Source organism: Martes martes (assembly GCF_963455335.1).
Source record: "Martes martes genome assembly, chromosome: 12".
In the NCBI taxonomy this organism is placed as follows: Eukaryota; Metazoa; Chordata; class Mammalia; order Carnivora; family Mustelidae; genus Martes; species Martes martes.
In genome coordinates this window covers 73,594,788-73,614,625 of record NC_137900.1, presented here as the reverse complement: position 1 = coordinate 73,614,625, position 19,838 = coordinate 73,594,788, and the positions used below count along the sequence as shown (strand labels likewise).

The window sequence follows — 19,838 nt, the reverse complement described above, 5'->3', positions numbered from 1 at the left end:
TGGGCTCCTCTAGGTTTTTTCATGCTTCTCTACCATGAAACTGCCATCTTTGTCTGATGTTGTTTCTCTCATTGAACTGTAAGTTCCCTGAGGGCAGGAACTGCATCTGCCTTGCTCACCTCTGTATGAGCAAAAGTCACATAGACCCTATTTAAGTGAAATGTCTTCCTTTAAAATCACGTAAGAGCCAACAAGATAAAATTTCCAAAATAATTTTCCTACTCACTTGCCTTTGAGAATGACAATATCTTTTTAAGAAATATCTTCTTGGGGCTCCTGGGTGGCTCAGTGGGTTGGGCCTCTGCCTTCGGCTCAGGTCATGATCTCAGAGTCCTAGGATCAAGCCCCACATCGGGCTCTTTGCTCAGCAGATAGCCTGCTTCTCCCTCCCCCACCACCTGCCTCCTCTGCCTACTTGTGCTTTCTCTCTGTGTGTCAAATAAATAAATAAAATCTTACCAAAAAATATACCTTCTCCACCTCTGAAAGGCAAGGAAACTAAGATCAAAAACAAGTTATCTTTTCAACACCTGGGGAATGGTTGGGGGGAATCAGCAGATTTGCTTTTCCCGATGACATCCTGGCTCTCAGTGGATTCTACTTCCCTTAGGTTTTAGGATTCCAGCTTGTTTCCAGCATGATCTCCACTGGAGGAAAGTTAAAAATTGTATTTTTCATCACCTAATATTGAATTGTCAAGCTGAGTCATGCAACAAACCAGCTGAATCACCTCTTCTGATGGCAGATGCAGAGTAACGCAGTAGGAATGTAGCATCATCTCCACTCATGAAACCAAAGTTGGAGCCAGCGGTTCCAACCCTGGCTATGAATCGTCTAGTTTGGCTGCTCACAATGATGTGTCAGCCTCCTCCCTGATCACAAACTTGGGAGGCTGGCTAGCCAAGCACTACTCTAAACATTTCCAGGCATGGATAGAAAGAAAATTACATTTTGTATTCAGTTTTTTTTTTTTTCAATCTATGTTGTAATTCTGGCAACGCCTGCCACCTACTTAGAGATAAACATGAAGGAATGAGGTGCACACGTGCCATTATCATGACTATGATCAGTGTAACAGTTAGACCATTGCAGTACACAGACTTGCCTGGATGAATCATCATGTAGAATCAATCCTCCGGGAGGAGAGATGGGGGAGGATATTAACACGAGCATAGAGGGATGTGCTGGGAAAATCAGTCCTGGGCTGCTGAGGGCAAACACAGAACCCTATCTTATTTTAAGCCTGGTGGGGAAGCCCAAGAGACCACAACAGGTCAGGGAACAGAGGAAAGTGTTGAAATATTTTTTTTTTTTTTCACATACTAGAAATAAAGGAGGGGAGCAATACAGTGGGGGATTCAATTAAGAGGTAAAGAAAACTGAAAATACCCACTGAGCACATGTTTTTAAGGAAGGTTTTATTATGAAATAATATAAAGGGAGGCTTAGGCAGGTAAAGCCAGCTATAAATGATAGGAGAGCCATGTGAGCATCTACCTTCCATGCGAGCAGAAATTGCTGAGCTGCTTGAAGAACATTCCTTCACTAGACTTTGAGTTCTTACGTGGCCCTTCGGCATCATTAACTTGTGAAGTAGGCTCCTCAGACTGGGCTGAATTCAAGTGGTATGAAAACTTTTTCTAGGATACTATATAGAATGCCCACTAGCACCTCTGTGCCAGGTTAGCCCACAAAAATTTAAATTGAACTTGACAATTAAGGACCTTTGGGGAAAGCCAACCAGTCTCTATTAAGCACGCATGCACACACACACACACACACACACACACACACACACACACATGCCCTTGAAAGTTTTCTTTGCCTCACTCAGCTGGCCATTGCCCTGTGACCTACAGGAATTAAAAATTGTATCAAGAAAGTCACCATGCTTTTCCTATTTCTATTCCCTTTCTTTTTTTCATGAACAATTTAGTCCAAAAGCCACTGGGGAGGGCTCAACAAGGTGGTGTCTGCAGTGGGGGTGGGAGGAGTCACAGTGACCCAGAATGGTGTGCTGGAGTTTACAGCAGGGTGGGTGGGTATTGGTACTGGGCATATGGTATTGGAGCCTAAGGTGGGTAAGGAAAATAGGAGACTGGTTACATAAGGTGAGGAAGGGATTGATGAAATAATAAGTATACTGAGGGTAGCAAGAACCAGGTATTTTGTTGTCAAAAGGAGGTTACAAATATGGAGAATATGAATGCCGTGGTATTAAATTAGAATTAAAGGTATCAAGGTGAGCTCATGGTTTTCAAAATAAGTAGGTAGGCAGGTAGGTGGACAGACAGACAGACAGATGGAATCTGTGTATATTTTCTAATTCTGCCTGTTGGGAGTGCCTGGGAGCAGTGATGATCCAATCACAATGAGCACCCCAAGCTCCCAGATTTTGGTTTCTAAATTCCATTCTCCATTAAAAAGAAATTAGTGCTGTTTGAAGAAATGGCTGATTTCAGGGTTAGGAAAGTATAAGATGAGACTGGAACATCTGTGGCATCAGAAAGCAAGGACACGCCCAGAGAATAATGAGGACGTGTCAAAATGATGCTGAAGTTAGCTTGAAAGGGCTCCCATAAGCTATATCTAAACAAATTAAGAATAAAAATCACAGAAATGGATTCTAACCCACAGAATATAATAGGAATCCACATGACCACATTGACATAAATAGATAAATGAATAAAGTCTGATAAGGAGTAGGATAAAGATTACACAGTACCAAAGTAACTCCCCACAGAATATTTATTAATTACAAAGGACATAGTAATTTTACTGCAGAAGGCTGTCAGACACTCCCGCAAACAAGTGATCAAAACTAGTATCATGTGAAAAAAGTCAGTATCTGTCCCTGTAAGGGACACCTGATTGGATATAGTGAGAAGAATATAGCATCATTCTAGTGGTATTCCTACCAGATATGCATTACCTGAAGGTACCCATGTGAAAGCATAGACAAACCCAAAATGAGGGACATTCTACAAAACTGGGCGTGATGGAGCATCAGTGTTGGCAATTTACTCTCGAATGGTTCAGAATAAAACATATTTGTACTATACTTGGAAACTTTTCTTTAGGTTGAGATTATTTCAAATCTAAAAATTAATAACCGAAAGAGTTACCTTGAGTCACTGTAGATTTGATGGAAGCCACGTGTCAAGACAGGACTACGATCTGGATAAACCAAGTCAAATGCCAGCAAGTATATGTTACAGTAATGCTTTTCAGACGGTCTCCAGTGAAAAGTTTCCCCCTCAGTCTGTCATGAATCAATACTCTTAAAAAACACAGAATTCCACACTTGGATTTGAGGACAATATCAGATTGCAACAAGAATGGTCAAATGCTCACTCTCCCTGTCTGGACTGATTCTCAGTGTGGACTGGTAACAAGCAGTTTATGGACTAGCCCAGACCACACTTCAAGCAGCGTTCTCCCGCAGTAGGATGTGTGGTGCTCTGACTGCCATCATATCCAAATGGGAAATAAAAACAACTGGTCACACTGTTAATCCATAATGGCGGCAACATGAAATACCACCATAATTAAATAACGTCAACCATTTATACAAAGCATTCAAGAAAGGGACAGCCCAGGCAATGGGAAGGAATGAAAGACCTTTATATAGGGTAACTCCATTTCTCCAAATGTGGTGAAGACAGGCCAAGAATGAATGAGACCACCCCTGGTTCCAAAGCAACTGCATTGTGACGACTAAAAGGAAGACAAATCCAATCATACAGAAGAAAGACAAAAACATCTGCTATGGGTCGGTCTGTAACACAGGGTCATGACTATCATTGCTAGGAAGGGACCTGGTTTGGAAGCGGTTAGCAGAGCACATCCCCCAAATCACATGGGTTTGATTTAACCACAGACACTAAGGGTCAGGCTACTGACTCCAAGCCTGCCCCCACACAGGCTCGCTCCGCCAGGGTCTGTGCCACACACGGCCCCTCCCTCAACCAGAGGCAGCCCTTTCCAATAAAAGAGAACAATTCTCTACTAAAGCAAACTCAGAGCAGAACAACGAGAAAGAAGCAATTGCACCCTCAGGGAAATGGCACACCATCCAGGTCCAGGGTTCTTCTTGGGGACATTCTGACTTCAGTTGCCTGTCCCTGGATGCTAAAACCCTCGCGTCGCACCCTCCCACCCCCTACCCCCGCCCCAAACACGAATTCTAGCCACACACAGAGGAGGCTCCACAAAGAAGCACATAAGCTGGAATCAACCTTTGTGCACAGCATCTGTGTCTGGTGCGCGTTTTGCTTACCTGGCGCGGTTTTGTAGCACGATGTCCGGGAGGGCAGCGACGGGGCGTTCTTTGCCCGGGGGCTCTGGGTGCTCTGCAAGACTTGCCTCTGCCTCTTCAGCTCCTCTTCCCTTTCCTGGGCTGCTCTGATCTCTTCCTCGATCATGGACAAAGTCCGCTGCTTCCTGGATCTCAGCTTGAAGGGCCCAACCATCACGTCGGACTCCTGAGTAGCCAGGAGCGAGGCTGTGCTTCTCAGCTCAGCTGCCTCCGAGTACTTGCTGAAGTAGCTCCCCTCCGGTCTGGTCTCCTCCATGTTCACTGGGCCACTGGGCTGCGCTGCCGGCGGCGACTGGGAGGGCCCCCTTTCCCTGAGCGCCCTGTCTTCGGCAGGCAGAATCTTTGGTAACACTTCCCTCTTCTCTTGAACGGGAGAGGACACCTGGGGTGGCTCGAACATGCTCTGAGGCTTCTCTGAGCCGGGAGCCCCAGTTCCGGCTTCTTCTAGAGTTGCCCCAGGTCCCTGCTGCTCTGTCCCACCCTTGCTGGTTTCGGACACAGCTCTATCCACTTGCTCGGCTATGGCTTGTTGAATGGCATTCTGCACCAGGAGACCAGCCTGATATTCCAAGGGATCATCCACTGATGGGGAGTCTCCCAGTGTAGACGAAGGGGAATAGAAACCGTGATCACTAAATGACTTAGAGACGCCTTCTCCCCGGCCCTCTGAAGGGTTGTCAGTTTGTGGAGTCTGGGGCAGAGAAAAATCGGCCAGTGAGTTCTCCTGGAGGGCGTTGGTGGTCTCATTGGACGCCCCGCTGTCACTGATGTTGTCCATGCTAAAATCATTGGACAGGGTCTCCAGGACAGTGGTATCCTGAGACCTCACCGACAATTCATCCAAACCAGAGTCAAGCTCCTCTTGGGTGAGAGAAACATTGACTGATCTGGAAAACTGATCCAAGATCCCGGGGTCCTCATCCTTGACCACAGTGAGGACTGCCCGGGCACTGGTAAACTCCCCATCCTCCGCCCACAGTTTGGATAAGGGCCCGCGTTTGGAAGGCTCACTGTAGGGCCCTTCCTTCCCCTGAGGAGCTGTGCTGCCCTGGCTTCCCCCCAAAGACTGGCTGTCCAGGGCACAGCTGGCTTTCTGCCCCTTGGCTGCTGGTGCACCACCGTCTTCCAGCGGTCCCCCGATGGAGGCTGGTCTCGAGATGGTCAGGGGCTTGTCTGAGTTGGTTGACCCCAGAGGCCTGTAAAAGGGCTTGATAGAGAAGAGCCTGGGGGTACTCTGGCCCTTGGCCACTGTTTGCCTGGAGCTCTCCATGAGCTGGAACTGCTTGCGAGCAGCAGAGAAGTCTATCTGCTCGGTGACGATGTCCTCCTTGGCGTGGTCGGGGGTACCAGCGTGCTCGCGGGCGGGGGCGGGGGCCGCGCAGGGCTGCGGCGGGGGGAGCTGCTGCTGCGTGAGCAGCTGCTCCTGCTGCGCCCTTCTCTCCTTGCGCTCCTTGTACTTCTTGTGCGACTCCAGATGCTCCTCGTCCAGCTGCTCCTCGATGGTCTTCTCCTGGGGAGGATTCCACCATTTGGCCGCGATGCCGGGATTCTTCTTCACCGCCTGGCTCCGGATGAGCTCTCTCCTTTCCTTTTCCAGCTCCAGCATCTCTTCTGAAGGCCTCACTTTCCTGACACAGTACTGCTCCTTCTCGTTCTCGTCGTCCTCAAAGAGCCTGGAGGGCTTCTTGTCCTCGTGGAAGGCGCGCAGCTCAAACCTGGCCTCCTTCTTCAGCGTGGTGAGCGTGAGCTCCCCATCACGGCCCGAGCACCGCGAGCTGCTGGAGGAGCCGGGGCTTGCGGGGGCCTGGAGGCTGTCCCCGCGCAGGTCTCGGGGCTGGGCAGGCGAGTGGCCGTTGGCTTTTCCACCCTCTGCCATGGCGTCAGGGTAGCTGGTGCTGAGCTCAGTGTGGGGAGGGGCCTGTCTGCCAGCTGCCCTCTCGGTGGGTTCCGGCTGGATGGCCGCGTGGGCAGGTGGGCTTCCGCCGCCCACCGCGACGGCCGCTCCGGGCTCCGGGGACGATGTACCGTTGTAAGTTCCGTCCACAGCAGAATCACAGCAGCTGGCTTCCAGCACCTCGTCTAGATAGCGGATCTCTCTGGCCACATCATTATCCAGAGCTTCATGGTGATCACTGAGGAGGCCGTTGTGGGGGGGTGAGTAGAAAGGAGAGGAGTGGTCCATGGGATGTGGGGTAGACGTGATCCCGGGAGCGCTTTTACATTCTGCTACAGAGACCTCAATTTCCATGTTTTTGTGATCTGGGGGAAGGGAGCTGGTTGCAGGCTCCAAGGGGTTGGCCCTGCTGCAGTTGTCTCTCTGGTTTTTTAGCCGGATATCATCCTCAGAGAGTTGGGGAGGCTTCTGGAATAAAGAGGGAAGGAAAGGCAGAGTTAGATACTAAATCTCTTAGGGAGGCGAAGCCTTGAGAAATTAGTTGGTAACTGACTGGAAGGAAAACTGAAACATGACAAGGTCTCCAGAACAGAGATTTTCCTTCTAGTCATTCTTCACATACTTACTTTGTTGTGGTGATTGGTACCTAAACCTCTCCATGTTACAGATTCTGTTTTGCTCACTGGGTCTCCGGAGAACTTTCCATAAATGTTAACCCCATTTTTAAATTTCAGTGTAAATGAAGATTCAGATCATTTGAAGACACTGTTCAGATATCTTCTGAAGTAGAAGAGATTATATACCATAGCCATAGCAATGGGGCAGAAGTGTAATAGGACTATTTGTGTGTCCCCAACTATAATAAGATGGTCCCCTTGCATGAGCAATTCTTCTTGAAAACATGAGTCTCTGCCAGGTGTAATGCAATTATTCTGGAGACAAGAAGCTTCTTGGAGAATTTTTCCAAAATAAAATACTGGAAAAGGGTAGATCCCTTCCAAAGCCTCTTAACAACTGCAGCGCCTCATTGCTATGGGTCTTAATTCAGCATGTGCGCTATAAATGCCATAACCAAAGCCACTGCTTGCACAGTTCTGTCCTCTGGGACTATCAAAACAGTGCCTTAGTTAAGGACTGAGTAGTTTTGCTTTGAAAAGTTAGTGGCCCAAGGCTCCTCCCTGGTTCCTAAAACGCTCTGTCTGTGATAGCTCCATTCTTATTGTTCAATAAGAAAAACCACATCTTCTTAATGTTTTGAAATAAATCCCACTTGGTCACTAATTGCCAATCCCATGCAATTTTGTTATTTGGCATTAGTAAAATTAATTTTCAAATTCTAGGATGATGTTTTTTTCACACCCAAGGACTCTGGTATATCTTAGATAATTCAGTGGTAAATTGTGACGTTAATTAGGGAGTGTTCCTCAAGGATTTCATGGACACCTTAGTCAAGTTTGTCTTCCTCTCTCAAGTCCATAGTGTGCCTCGCATTATTGGCATACTTCCATGCAAGACTGCAAGGTGGCATCGTTTTCATTTGTGTCCGCTGTAAACGATTTTAAAATCTTAGAACATAATGCTAAAACATCAATTTTGGAGGACTCCCAGGGGATTCATTTCAGAGTCCTTCTAAGGAAACTGCATAATTATGGATTTCTTCATGAGACCTAGAACAACATGGGGACTCACCCTATGTGCTCTACACTGCTGTCAGAATGCTGAAAAAGTCTCATGGTTCTCCATGAACTGGAAGGTTCTCCATGAACTGGGGGTTTCCCTCATTCTGCATTTTTTTACATTCTCCTCCAGATTTAATCAAATCAGGTAATATGTGTCCTTCTTCAGTCATAGGCAACAACAACTATTCCTTTGTCAACACCTTCTGGTCTTGGATGACCTTTCAGTCTAGCTCTGGTCTTTGTCCAAGTCTGGTATTTAATAACATTAATATTTATAACGCTAATACCTTTATTTTATTTATTTATTTATTTTTTAACCATCATTAACTAGTGGTTCTTTTATCTTTAGAATGAACTCAAGAAGCATGTCAAAGATGTTTTTACTGCCTTTTAAAAACATTAACTAGACTCTCTTTTGGTAAGGCAATTGCCAGTGACTTCTAAGTCATTAAGAATTACAGAAAATATGAATGCCTGAAACTTATTGGCTGCCATTCAATTTCAAATCAGCCCACTCCATGGAAAGCTATTACTGGAATAAACAGACCAACAAAAAGAGATACAAGGCACTGCTACAGTGAGAATCTGATGATCTGTGACCCTCCCGCCCCGGCGTCATTCGGTCAGTGACTTACTGCTAACATTCTTTATGGGACGAAGTAGAGCTTTTCTTATATCCTTTTTGGTTTGGGGTGGGGGGGAGGTGGGGAAATGGTAGGAAGCTATTGGAACTGTATTATGGTTGAAAACCACTGCCCTCCTAAAACATAAAATACTTTAGTTGACATAAGAGGAAGAGAGGGCAGTGTAACAGTAAAGGAAGCTAAAAGGCAAATAATTCATTCTACACTTCATTTAGTCATTCATCTATTGATTAAACATTCATTAAATAAGCAGGAGGCTTATTTTGCAAGGTCATAATGAGATCAGCAGCAACCATAAGCTCCAGGAGACAACACTTCTTTCTTAACAAAAATTGGACTTCCTAGGAAGGCGTAAGTCTATTTTGGAGTTTATTTACTCTGGTCAGGAGGAGGGAAGGGTGATCTCCTGTTGCTAATCACAGAGACACGAGGTCCTGAGCCCAGTTCCACAGCACGGCCCAAGAGCACCTCGTGTCTTTCTCCTGGGTGCTTCAGGTCAAGTGTTGGACCATGCCAAGCCGATGCCCTGTCAGCTTTTTTTTCTCTTTTAGAACTTGAAAATTATACCAAGTCTTTCCAAGGCCTATTTTCTGAAGTAGCAAGTGTTTCAATTCAAAATTTTAACTCTGAGAATAGCATCTGACAATACCTTTTCGCGGTGTCCCAAAACACTACCATTAGCTTTGAGTCAGATACGAGGAGTCTCCTTCCTTGAATGCCTTCTATGATGTAGCAAACCGAGGTCTTTAAAAATGCTAATTACTGGGGGGGAGGAGTCAAGATGGCGGAGAAGTAGCAGGCTGAGACGACATCGGGTAGCAGGAGATCAGCTAGATAGCTTATCTAACCATTGTGAACACCTACAAATCCAACGGGAAATCAAAGAGAAGAAGAGCAACAATCCCAGAAACAGAAAATCGATCACTTTCTGAAAGGTAGGACCTGCGGAGAAGTGAATCCAAAGCGACGGGAAGATAGACCCCGGGGGGAGGGGCCGGCACCCGGCAAGCGGCGGAGCGACGGAGCACAAAATCGGGACTTTTAAAAGTCGGCTCCACTGGGAGACATCGCTCCAGAGGCTAAACTGGGGGGAAACCCAGGCGGGGTCAGCATAACCCCAGGACCCGCAGGGTCACAGAAGGACTGGGGGTGTCTGAGTGCCACAGAGCTCGCAGGTATTGGAGCGGGGAAGCCGGCTATAGCGACAAAGCCGAGGAGTGAGCTCTAAGCCCAGGGTTACCTTGTGCCGGTCGCAGGCTGGGTGGGTTCGGAGCGCGGCCGGAGGCCACAGAGACAAAAGCGACCGGGCGCTTTTCTCCAGCTCCAACAATTGACTGCTTTCCTCGAGGCGCGACCGCAAGCCAGGGAGGCGGGACTGTTGGGCGCTTTGCTCTGAGAGCGCACTGAGGAGCGGAACCCCAAGCTCTCGGCTCCTCCGGGCCGAGAGATTGGGAGGCCGCCATCTTCATTCCCGTCCTCCGGAACTCTACGGAAAGCGCTCAGGGAACAAAAGCTCCCGAAAGCAAACCCGAGCGGATTCCTTAGCCCGGCCCCTGGCAAGGGCGGTGCAATTCCGCCTGCGGCAAGGACACTTGAAAATCACTACAACAGGCCCCTCCCCCAGAAGATCAACAAGAAACCGATCCAAAACCAACTTCAGTCACCAAGAACAGCGGAATTCCACAGCAGGAGAAAGCAAATCCTACCTGGACAAAATGACAAGGCGGAAAAACTCACCTCAAAAAAAAGAACAAGAGGCCGTACCGAAGGCTGGAGACCTAATCAATACAGACATAGGTAGCATGACAGATCTAGAGTTCAGAATGACAATTCTCAAGGTTCTAGCCGGGCTCGAAAAAGGCATAGAAGATATTAGAGAAACCCTCTCCGGAGAGATAAAAGCCCTTTCTGGAGAAATAAAAGAACTAAAATCTAACCAAGTTGAAATCAAAAAAGCTATTCATGAGGTGCAATCAAAAATGGAAGCTCTCACTGCCAGGATAAATGAGGCAGAAGAAAGAATTAGTGACATAGAAGACCAAATGACAGAGAATAAAGAAGCTGAGCAAAAGAGAGACAAACAACTACTGGAACACGAGGAGAGGATTCGAGAGATAAGTGACACCATAAGACGACACAACATTAGAATAATTGGGATTCCAGAAGAAGAAGAAAGAGAGAGGGGAGCAGAAGGTATATTGGAGACAATTATTGGAGAGAATTTCCCTAATATGGCAAAGGGAACAAACATCAAAATCCAGGAGATGCTAAGAACGCCCCTCAAAATCAATAAAAATAGGTCCACACCTCGTCACCTGATAGTAAAATTTACAAGTCTTAGCGACAAAGAGAAAATCCTGAAAGCAGCCCGGGAAAAGAAGTCTGTAACATACAAGGGTAAAAACATTAGATTGGCAGCGGACCTATCCACAGAGACCTGGCAGGCCAGAAAGAACTGGCATGACATATTCAGAGCACTAAACGAGAAAAACATGCAGCCAAGAATACTATATCCGGCTAGGCTATCATTGAAAATAGAAGGAGAGATAAAGAGCTTCCAGGACAAACAAAAGCTGAAAGAATTTGCAAACACCAAACCAGCTCTACAGGAAATATTGAAAGGGGTCCTCTAAGCAAAGAGAGACCCTAAAAGTAGTAGATCAGAAAGAAGCAGAAACAATATACAGTAACAATCACCTTACAGGCAATACAATGGCACTAAATTCATATCTCTCAATAGTTACACTGAATGTTAATGGGCTAAATGCCCCAATCAAAAGACACAGGGTATCAGAATGGATAAAAAAACAAAACCCATCAATATGCTGCCTACAAGAAACTCATTTTAGATCCGAAGACACCTCCAGATTTAAAGTGAGGGGGTGGAAAACAATCTACCATGCTAATGGACATCAGAAGAAAGCTGGGGTGGCAATCCTTATATCAGATCAATTAGATTTTAAGCCAAAGACTATAATAAGAGATGAGGAAGGACACTATATCATACTCAAAGGGTCTGTCCAACAAGAAGATCTAACAATCTTAAATATCTATGCCCCTAACATGGGAGCAGCCAACTATATAAACCAATTAATAACAAAATCAAAGAAATACATCGACAGTAATACAATAATAGCAGGGGACTTTAACACTCCCATCACTGAAATGGACAGATCATCTAAGCAAAAGATCAACAAGGAAATAAAGGCCTTAAATGACACACTGGACCAGATGGACATCACAGATATATTCAGAACATTCCATCCCAAAGCAACAGAATATACATTCTTCTCTAGTGCACATGGAACATTCTCCAGAATAGACCACATCCTGGGTCATAAATCAGGTCTCAATCGGTACCAAAAGATCGAGATCATTCCCTGCATATTTTCAGACCACAATGCTCTGAAGCTCGAACTCAATCACAAGAGGAAATTTGGAAAGAACGCAAATACATGGAGACTAAACAGCATCCTTCTAAAAAATGAATGGGTCAACCAGGAAATTAAAGAAGAATTGAAAAAATTCATGGAAACAAATGATAATGAAAACACAACAGTTCAAAATCTGTGGGATACAACAAAGGCAGTCCTGAGAGGAAAATATATAGCAGTGCAAGCCTTTCTCAAGAAACAAGAAAGGTCTCAAATACACAACCTAACCCTACACCTAAAGGAGCTGGAGAGAGAACAACAAAGAAAGCCTAAACCCAGCAGGAGAAGAGAAATCATAAAGATCAGAGCAGAAATCAATGAAATAGAAACTAAAAAAACAATAGAACAAATCAACAAAACTAGGAGCTGGTTCTTTGAAAGAATTAATAAGATTGATAAGCCCCTGGCCAGACTTATCAAAAAGAAAAGAGAAAGGACGCAAATAAATAAAATCATGAATGAAAGAGGAGAGATCACAACCAACACCAAAGAAATACAAACAATTATAAGAACATACTACGAGCAACTCTATGGCAACAAATTTGACAACCTGGAAGAAATGGATACATTTCTAGAGATGTATAAACTACCACAACTGAACCAGGAAGAAATAGATAACCTTTACAGACCCATAACCAGTAAGGAGATTGAAACAGTCATCAAAAATCTCCAAACAAACAAAAGTCCAGGACCAGACGGCTTCCCAGGGGAATTCTACCAAACATTTAAAGAAGAATTAATTCCTATTCTCCTGAAACTGTTCCAAAAAATAGAAATGGAAGGAAAACTTCCAAACTCATTCTATGAGGCCAGCATCACCTTGATCCCAAAACCAGACAAGGATCCCACCAAAAAAGAGAATTACAGACCAATATCCTTGATGAACACAGATGCGAAAATTCTCACCAAAATACTGGCCAATAGGATCCAACAGTACATTAAAAGGATTATTCACCACGACCAAGTGGGATTTATTCCAGGGCTGCAAGGTTGGTTCAACATCCGCAAATCCATCAATGTGATACAATACATTAATAAAAGAAAGAGTAAGAACCATATGATACTCTCAATAGATGCTGAAAAAGCGTTTGACAAAGTGCAGCATCCCTTCCTGATTAAAACTCTTCAAAGTGTAGGGATAGAAGGCACATACCTCAATATTATCAAAGCCATCTATGAAAAACCCACCGCAAATATCATTCTCAATGGAGAAAAACTGAAAGCTTTTCCGCTAAGGTCAGGAACACGGCAGGGATGTCCGTTATCACCACTGCTGTTCAATATAGTACTAGAAGTCCTAGCCTCAGCAATCAGACAACAAAAAGAAATTAAAGGCATCCAAATCGGCAAAGAAGAAGTCAAACTATCACTCTTTGCAGATGATATGATACTATATGTGGAAAACCCAAAAGGTTCCACTCCAAAACTGCTAGAACTTATACAGGAATTCAGTAAAGTGTCAGGATATAAAGTCAATGCACAGAAATCAGTCGCATTTCTTTACACTAACAACAAGACAGAAGAAAGAGAAATTGAGGAGTCAGTCCCATTTACAATCGTACCCAAAACCATAAGATACCTAGGAATAAATCTAACCAAAGAGGCAAAGAATCTATACTCAGAAAACTATAAAGTACTCATGAAAGAAATTGAGGAAGACACAAAGAAATGGAAAAATATTCCATGCTCATGGATTGGAAGAACAAATATTGTGAAAATGTCTATTCTACCTAAAGCAATCTACACATTTAATGCAATCCCTATCAAAATCCCATCCATTTTTTTTAAAGAAATAGAACAAATAATCCTAAAATTTATATGGAACCAGAAAAGACCTCGAATAGCCAAAGGAATATTGAAAAAGAAAGCCAAAGTCGGTGGCATCACAATTCCAGACTTCAAGCTCTATTACAAAGCTGTCATCATCAAGACAGTATGGTACTGGCACAAAAACAGACATATAGATCAATGGAACAGAATAGAGAGCCCAGAAATAGACCCTCAACTCTATGGTCAACTAATCTTCGACAAAGCAGGAAAGAATATCCAATGGAAAAAAGACAGCCTCTTCAACAAATGGTGCTGGGAAAATTGGACAGCCACATGCAGAAAAATGAAATTGGACTATTTCCTTACACCACACACGAAAATAGACTCAAAGTGGATGAAGGACCTCAATGTGCGAAAGGAATCTATCAAAATCCTTGAGGACAATGCAGGCAGCAACCTCTTTGACCTCAACCGCAGCAACTTCTTCCTAGGAACATCGCCAAAGGCAACAGAAGCAAGGGCAAAAATGAACTATTGGGATTTCATCAAGATTAAAAGCTTTTGCACAGCAAAGGAAACAGTAAACAAAACCAAAAGACAACCGACAGAATGGGAGAAGATATTTGCAAACGACATATCAGATAAAGGGCTCGTATCCAAAATCTATAAAGAGCTTATCAAACTCAATACCCAAAGAACAAATAATCCAGTCAAGAAATGGGCAGAGGACATGAACAGACATTTCTGCAAGGAAGACATCCAGATGGCCAACAGACACATGAAAAAATGCTCCACATCACTTGGCATCAGGGAAATACAAATCAAAACCACAATGAGATACCACCTCACACCAGTCAGAATGGCTAAAATTAACAAGTCAAGAAATGACAGATGCTGGCGAGGATGCGGAGAGAGGGGAACCCTCCTACACTGTTGGTGGGAATGCAAGCTGGTGCAACCACTCTGGAAAACAGTGTGGAGGTTCCTCAAAAAACTGAAAATAGAGCTACCCTACGACCCAGCAATTGCACTACTGGGTATATATACTAAAGATACAAACGTGGTGCTCCGAAGGGGCACGTGCACCCGAATGTTTATAGCAGCAATGTCCACAATAGCCAAACTGTGGAAAGCGCCTAGATGTCCATCAACAGATGAATGGATAAAGAAGATGTGGTATATATACACAATGGAATACTATGCAGCCATCAAAAGACATGAAATCTTGCCATTTGCGACGACGTGGATGGAACTAGAGGGTATCATGCTTAGCGAAATAAGTCAATCGGAGAAATATAACTATCATATGATCTCTTTGATATGAGGAAGGGGAGATGCAAGGTGGGGGGGCTTGGGGGGAGGTAGGAAAAGAAAAAATGAAAAGATGGGATTGGGAGGGAGACAAACCATAAAAGACTCAATCTCAAGAAACAGACTGAGGGTTGCGGGGGGGAAGGGGGACGGGAGAGGGTGGTGGGGAAATGGACATTGGGGAGGGTATGGGCTATGATGAGTGCTGTGAAATGTGTAAACCAGATGATTCACAGACCTGTACCCCTGGGGATAAAAATACATTATATGTTTATTAAAATAAAAAATTTAAAAAAAAAAAATGCTAATTACTGGCTAAAAGCCAGAGTTTGGAGTCCCAGTGTAATCTGAGACGATTCTGTTCCAATACATTTGTTTAAAACATGGAGACACTGGAGGGTGTAAGCAGGAAACGGCTCTCTCTGCTTCCTGTTAGTTACAAGGGGGCTCCTCCCACTTCTTTCCACAAATTCAGTAAATTTTTTCTGGATACTCCGTTCCATCTACGCCAGGTAGTAACAGCTCTACACCCAAATCAGGGTAGAAGTAATGAAAGAGACAGCCCTGCATTTCTGGTTCACCACCATGCATCAGAGGTCCTGAGTTTTTGTAAAGTCGGGCAACAGTCGTAACAAAGAGCAAATTCCTGAGTTCTGTTCTCAACGGGACGCATCTACCTTCCTGCAAGATGGCTTGATGCAAGCAAAGCCACCAGTAGGTAGTTCAGGTAAATGGAAGTGGGCTGGAAAGTCCACAACATGAATTTGGCAGGAATCTGGGCTTGGTGTCATTAAATGATGTTTTGCTTAAACCAACAAGTGCTCATTGCTCCCTCTGAAGATTAGAAAGACTAGAATTTTCTCCATGCCTCAGATAAGATGAACCTGATTCCAGATTCAGATAAAATGCATTCATTAAATGAACTGGAAAGTTCTCAAAATAAACTGTGCCCCAATGCAAAAAACAAAACATACACACACACACACACACACACACTATATATATATATATATATATATATATATGCGCACCTGGGTGGCTCAGTTGGTTAAGCGTCTGCCTTTGGCTCGGGTTGTGATCCCAGGGTCCTGGGATTGAACCCCACCTCGGGCTCCCTGTTCAGCAGAGAGTGTGCTTCTCCCTCTCCCTCTACCTGATGCTCGCTCTCTCCCTCTGCTTGTCTGCTCTCCCTCTATCAAATAAATAAATAAAATCTTAAAAAAATACACACACACACACACACACACACACACACACACACACCCATCAGGAGCACCTGGCTGGCTCAGTAGTAGGGCATACGACTATTGATCTTGGGTCCTGGGGGTCAGGAGTTCTGCCCCACATTGGGCACAGAGCTTACTTAAAAAAATAAAATAAAGAGGCACCAAACTGGATTTTGAAAGGGTGCTAAGAGACCCAAGGGAAATCTTGGATTCTCCCTGCTAACCCTCCAGGTGGAGCCCTAACAGCACGACACATGTTACCTGCCAGCCTCTTGGCTTCCTGGAATAGCTAACAGCCAGTCAGGATGTCTACTATTTACTTTAAAATATGTGCCCAGAGACAATATAATACAGTCTGAATCAGTTTAAATCCTATTCCAGGGCAGACTGCAGTCCTAACTGGGAATATAACCCTCTAAGAGTGGTCAACCAGGATCTAATCAGAAATTCCAGGTTCCGCAGGTGGCTCCCTTCCTGGGTAGTTCAGCTCTCTTTAACTCCCAGGGCCCCCTGAGGCTTTGCTAATTGGCACAGTTAAGGTGAGAAATGGGTTTTCATCAGTGAAATTACCGGATTGTCAATTAGCATAATAAACGTTAGAAATTGGTGAGATTGGTGGTGTTCAGATTTGCGGATTCAAGATGTTCTCTGGCCTTTCCTGAATAGGATTTAGGGACAGAGTGAGCATGGGGGCTTTATACCTTTGGGAAGGTGCTTGGAGCCAGAAAACGAACAGCCCTCCCCCACCCACCCCCGCCTTCAGCTCAGAGGACTCTGGTTGTTGAACTATTACACAGTGAGGGAATCCTGCCTTTGTGAAACTGCTGTATCTCCATGCCAAGTGGAGTTGGGAGCGTCTAGAATCTTCCAGAGCGGAGGTTTCTTTGAGGTTGAAGACAGTAGGTTTTATGCCTACTTTTACAAATGTTTATTTTGTCTTTAATTTTTTTTTTTTTTAATTTTTTTGACACACAGAGATCACAAGTAGGCAGGGAGGCAGGCAGGGAGAGAGGGGGAAGCAGGCTCTCTGCCAAGAAGAGAGCCTGATGCGGGGCTCGATCCCAGCACGCTGGGATCATGACCTGAGCCGAAGGCAGAGGTTTTAACCCACTGAGCCACCCAGGCGCCCCACAAATGTTTACTTAATAAATGTCTGTATGAGTGCCAGGACTTGGTCCAAGACCGGCTTTTATTATAACCTTGTAGCCAGGCAGCGTCTCAAGCTGCCACTATTTATAAAAATGTGTTTAATAGTTACGCAAAGCAAGTTATATGGGTTAATTTACAATGTGGGGGCCCCGTGTCTCCTGTGAAAGTTCTGCCAGACCCTACGTAAGACAATCATGGGACTCTTCTTGGAAGAATAGAACTCCTTTGTAAGCAGGACTCATAACAAGATCTCTCAAATCTGTTTTGGGAATTTGATTAGATAATGTTGTTTAAAAGCACTATGTAAGGGGGAACTGGGTGGCTCAGTCGGTTAAGCTTCCCATCTGATTGGCTCAGCTCATGGTCTCAGGGCTATGAGATCAAGCCTGTGTCCAGCAAGGAGTCTGCTTGAGATTCTCTCTCTCCCTCTCCCTCTGTCCCCCAACCTCATGTGTGGGTACTCTCCTCTCTCTCTCTCTCAAAATAAAATAAATAAATAAATCTTTTTTAAAAGTACTACGTAAACTGCAGTGTTTAATGTAAATGTTCCTTATTATTAAGCAATCTTAGACTAAAGTGTAAATGACCAATACTAAATTCTCTCTGGGAGCTGGCTGACTTTCTTGGAGGAGGACCGGCCGGTGCCGGGGGTGGGGGAGAGCTTGGGGGAGGATGAAGCTTTGATTTTAAGAAGAAATCAACATGAGGCATTTCAAGGAGAAAGGCCCAGGCAAGGCTAAAAGTCGGACCTAGGGCACCTCTAACCTCCTAATCTTTTCCTACCTCAGGTCCTCAAATGTCCATTTTAGCTGAAGCTGAGCACAATTAGAAGATGCACTTGCTGCTGCCGTAATAAGAGTAACTGCATAAAATAATCACAAAATAGTTGTCTCCTGTCTCTGAAAGTCCAAGTCTGAGGACGCGGTTGAACCGACAGTCAAGAACTACACCCCCTTCCGACGTGGACACGCTGTGTTCACAGGGCATGTGTACACACGCTCTCAGCTGATCCTGGTAACAGGGCCCTTTGGCGTGCAAGAAAGGCAGAGTTTTCTACTTTCATTTTAGAACTTCAGAATAAGAGGTTTAGAGAAACTGAAAGATTTTTCCCGAGGTCACTTGACGAGAAAGTGGCACAGCCAGGATTTGAAGGCCGGCTCTTCACATTCCTTCCGGATACCTCAGAAAGTGTCCTCCGTGACAGCAGGCTTCCAAACTGACTAGGGATATTATATTCAGAAGGGTGGATAGTTTTTACTAAAGAGTATTTCCTTGGCTTTCTGGTCGACATTTTGCACACTTGTACCTCTACAAGTGATGAGCGACTCACGATTTGGCTCCAGAAGTCAGAGACCTCTTTATCCAGAACCGAACAGAGACAGACTTCCAGGAGACTAAGTTTCCTCTTCCTACCTTCTGCTCTCCCCGTAGGGCCCTCCAGTTAGAAATGAGGGTGCTGACTTCCTGCTCAGTCTGGGGATTTTGCCTTTCCGGCTGGCTGGCCTCTGAAGGAGCGTCCTCTGCTTCCTCCAGCAACAACCCAGGGGCAAAAGATTCAGATCCCACGTCCCAGGCATTGCCACGGTCACCATGCATTAGAGCTGTGACTCGTCAACAGCCCAGGTGAGATTCTAGAAGACCGTTTTTAATCTGCACACAAAACACAGCAGGGTCCTGACACCTGGCGTGCTGGGTGACGGACAGCAGTGTGCTCTTTCTTCCCAGGGCGCCTGGGCCTGCAGCTGGGCACGTCATGAGCAGAAAGAACTTGCAGGAGGTACGTTTTCCTTAGCGGATCTGGCTCGGCCCAGGGGAAGAGCAGGAAGGTATCCTCTGCTACAGGGGCAAGCAAGAAGCTGTAGCTTCCACTGTGCTTTCAATGCTGGTTGGTTCACAGCTTCCCCACCGACCTCCCCACCACCCTCAGGCTGTTACCCCTTGAAACCGCCTGTTACCAGTTATGACCTCAGGGCTCCCAGCCTAAAGGCACCGTGTGACCCAAATCACTCACACATCAGGAACCCGCTGCCCCACCAGCTTTCTCCTCTGAATAACCCAGCTTACTTCCTACTAAGGCCATGATAGTCAAATTAGAAACACTCTTCCCCAGATAATAGGTGACCTGATCCTTTAATCCAGTTATTTTTAAGTTTCACCAAAAATACAAACTCATTCTTGGCCTAGGAACAGAGGCGTGGCGATAAAATAAAACTTCCGCATAGCTGTGCAACCAGAGAACATCTCCGTTTTTTCCCTTCTTACCCTCTCTCTCTTGCCTAAGTCGAGTTCTGATTACACAGGACATGACTGCTGTTCGAGGCAGAGAACTGGTTCTGTGATCCGTGTGGTGGAACCATCTAGAATGCTTATGGGACCCCATTTCCTGGCTGTAGTTTCTGTCACAAAGGTAAAT

The 19,838-nt window shown here is 45.2% G+C and overlaps 1 protein-coding gene across 3 annotated transcripts in view; it reads right to left on the bottom strand.

The window, feature by feature from the left end:
* PALM2AKAP2 (PALM2 and AKAP2 fusion) overlaps window positions 1-19,838 on the bottom strand; it is a gene marked incomplete at its 3' end in the record, with an annotated part of 333,400 nt that overhangs the window by 25,130 nt on the left and 288,432 nt on the right. For all 3 annotated transcript variants that reach the window (XM_080819613.1, XM_080819614.1, XM_080819615.1), the window contains one exon: window positions 4,280-6,680. In XM_080819613.1, coding sequence (XP_080675739.1) covers window positions 4,280-6,680 — 2,401 coding nt within the window. The remainder of the gene's footprint in view (window positions 1-4,279; window positions 6,681-19,838) is intronic.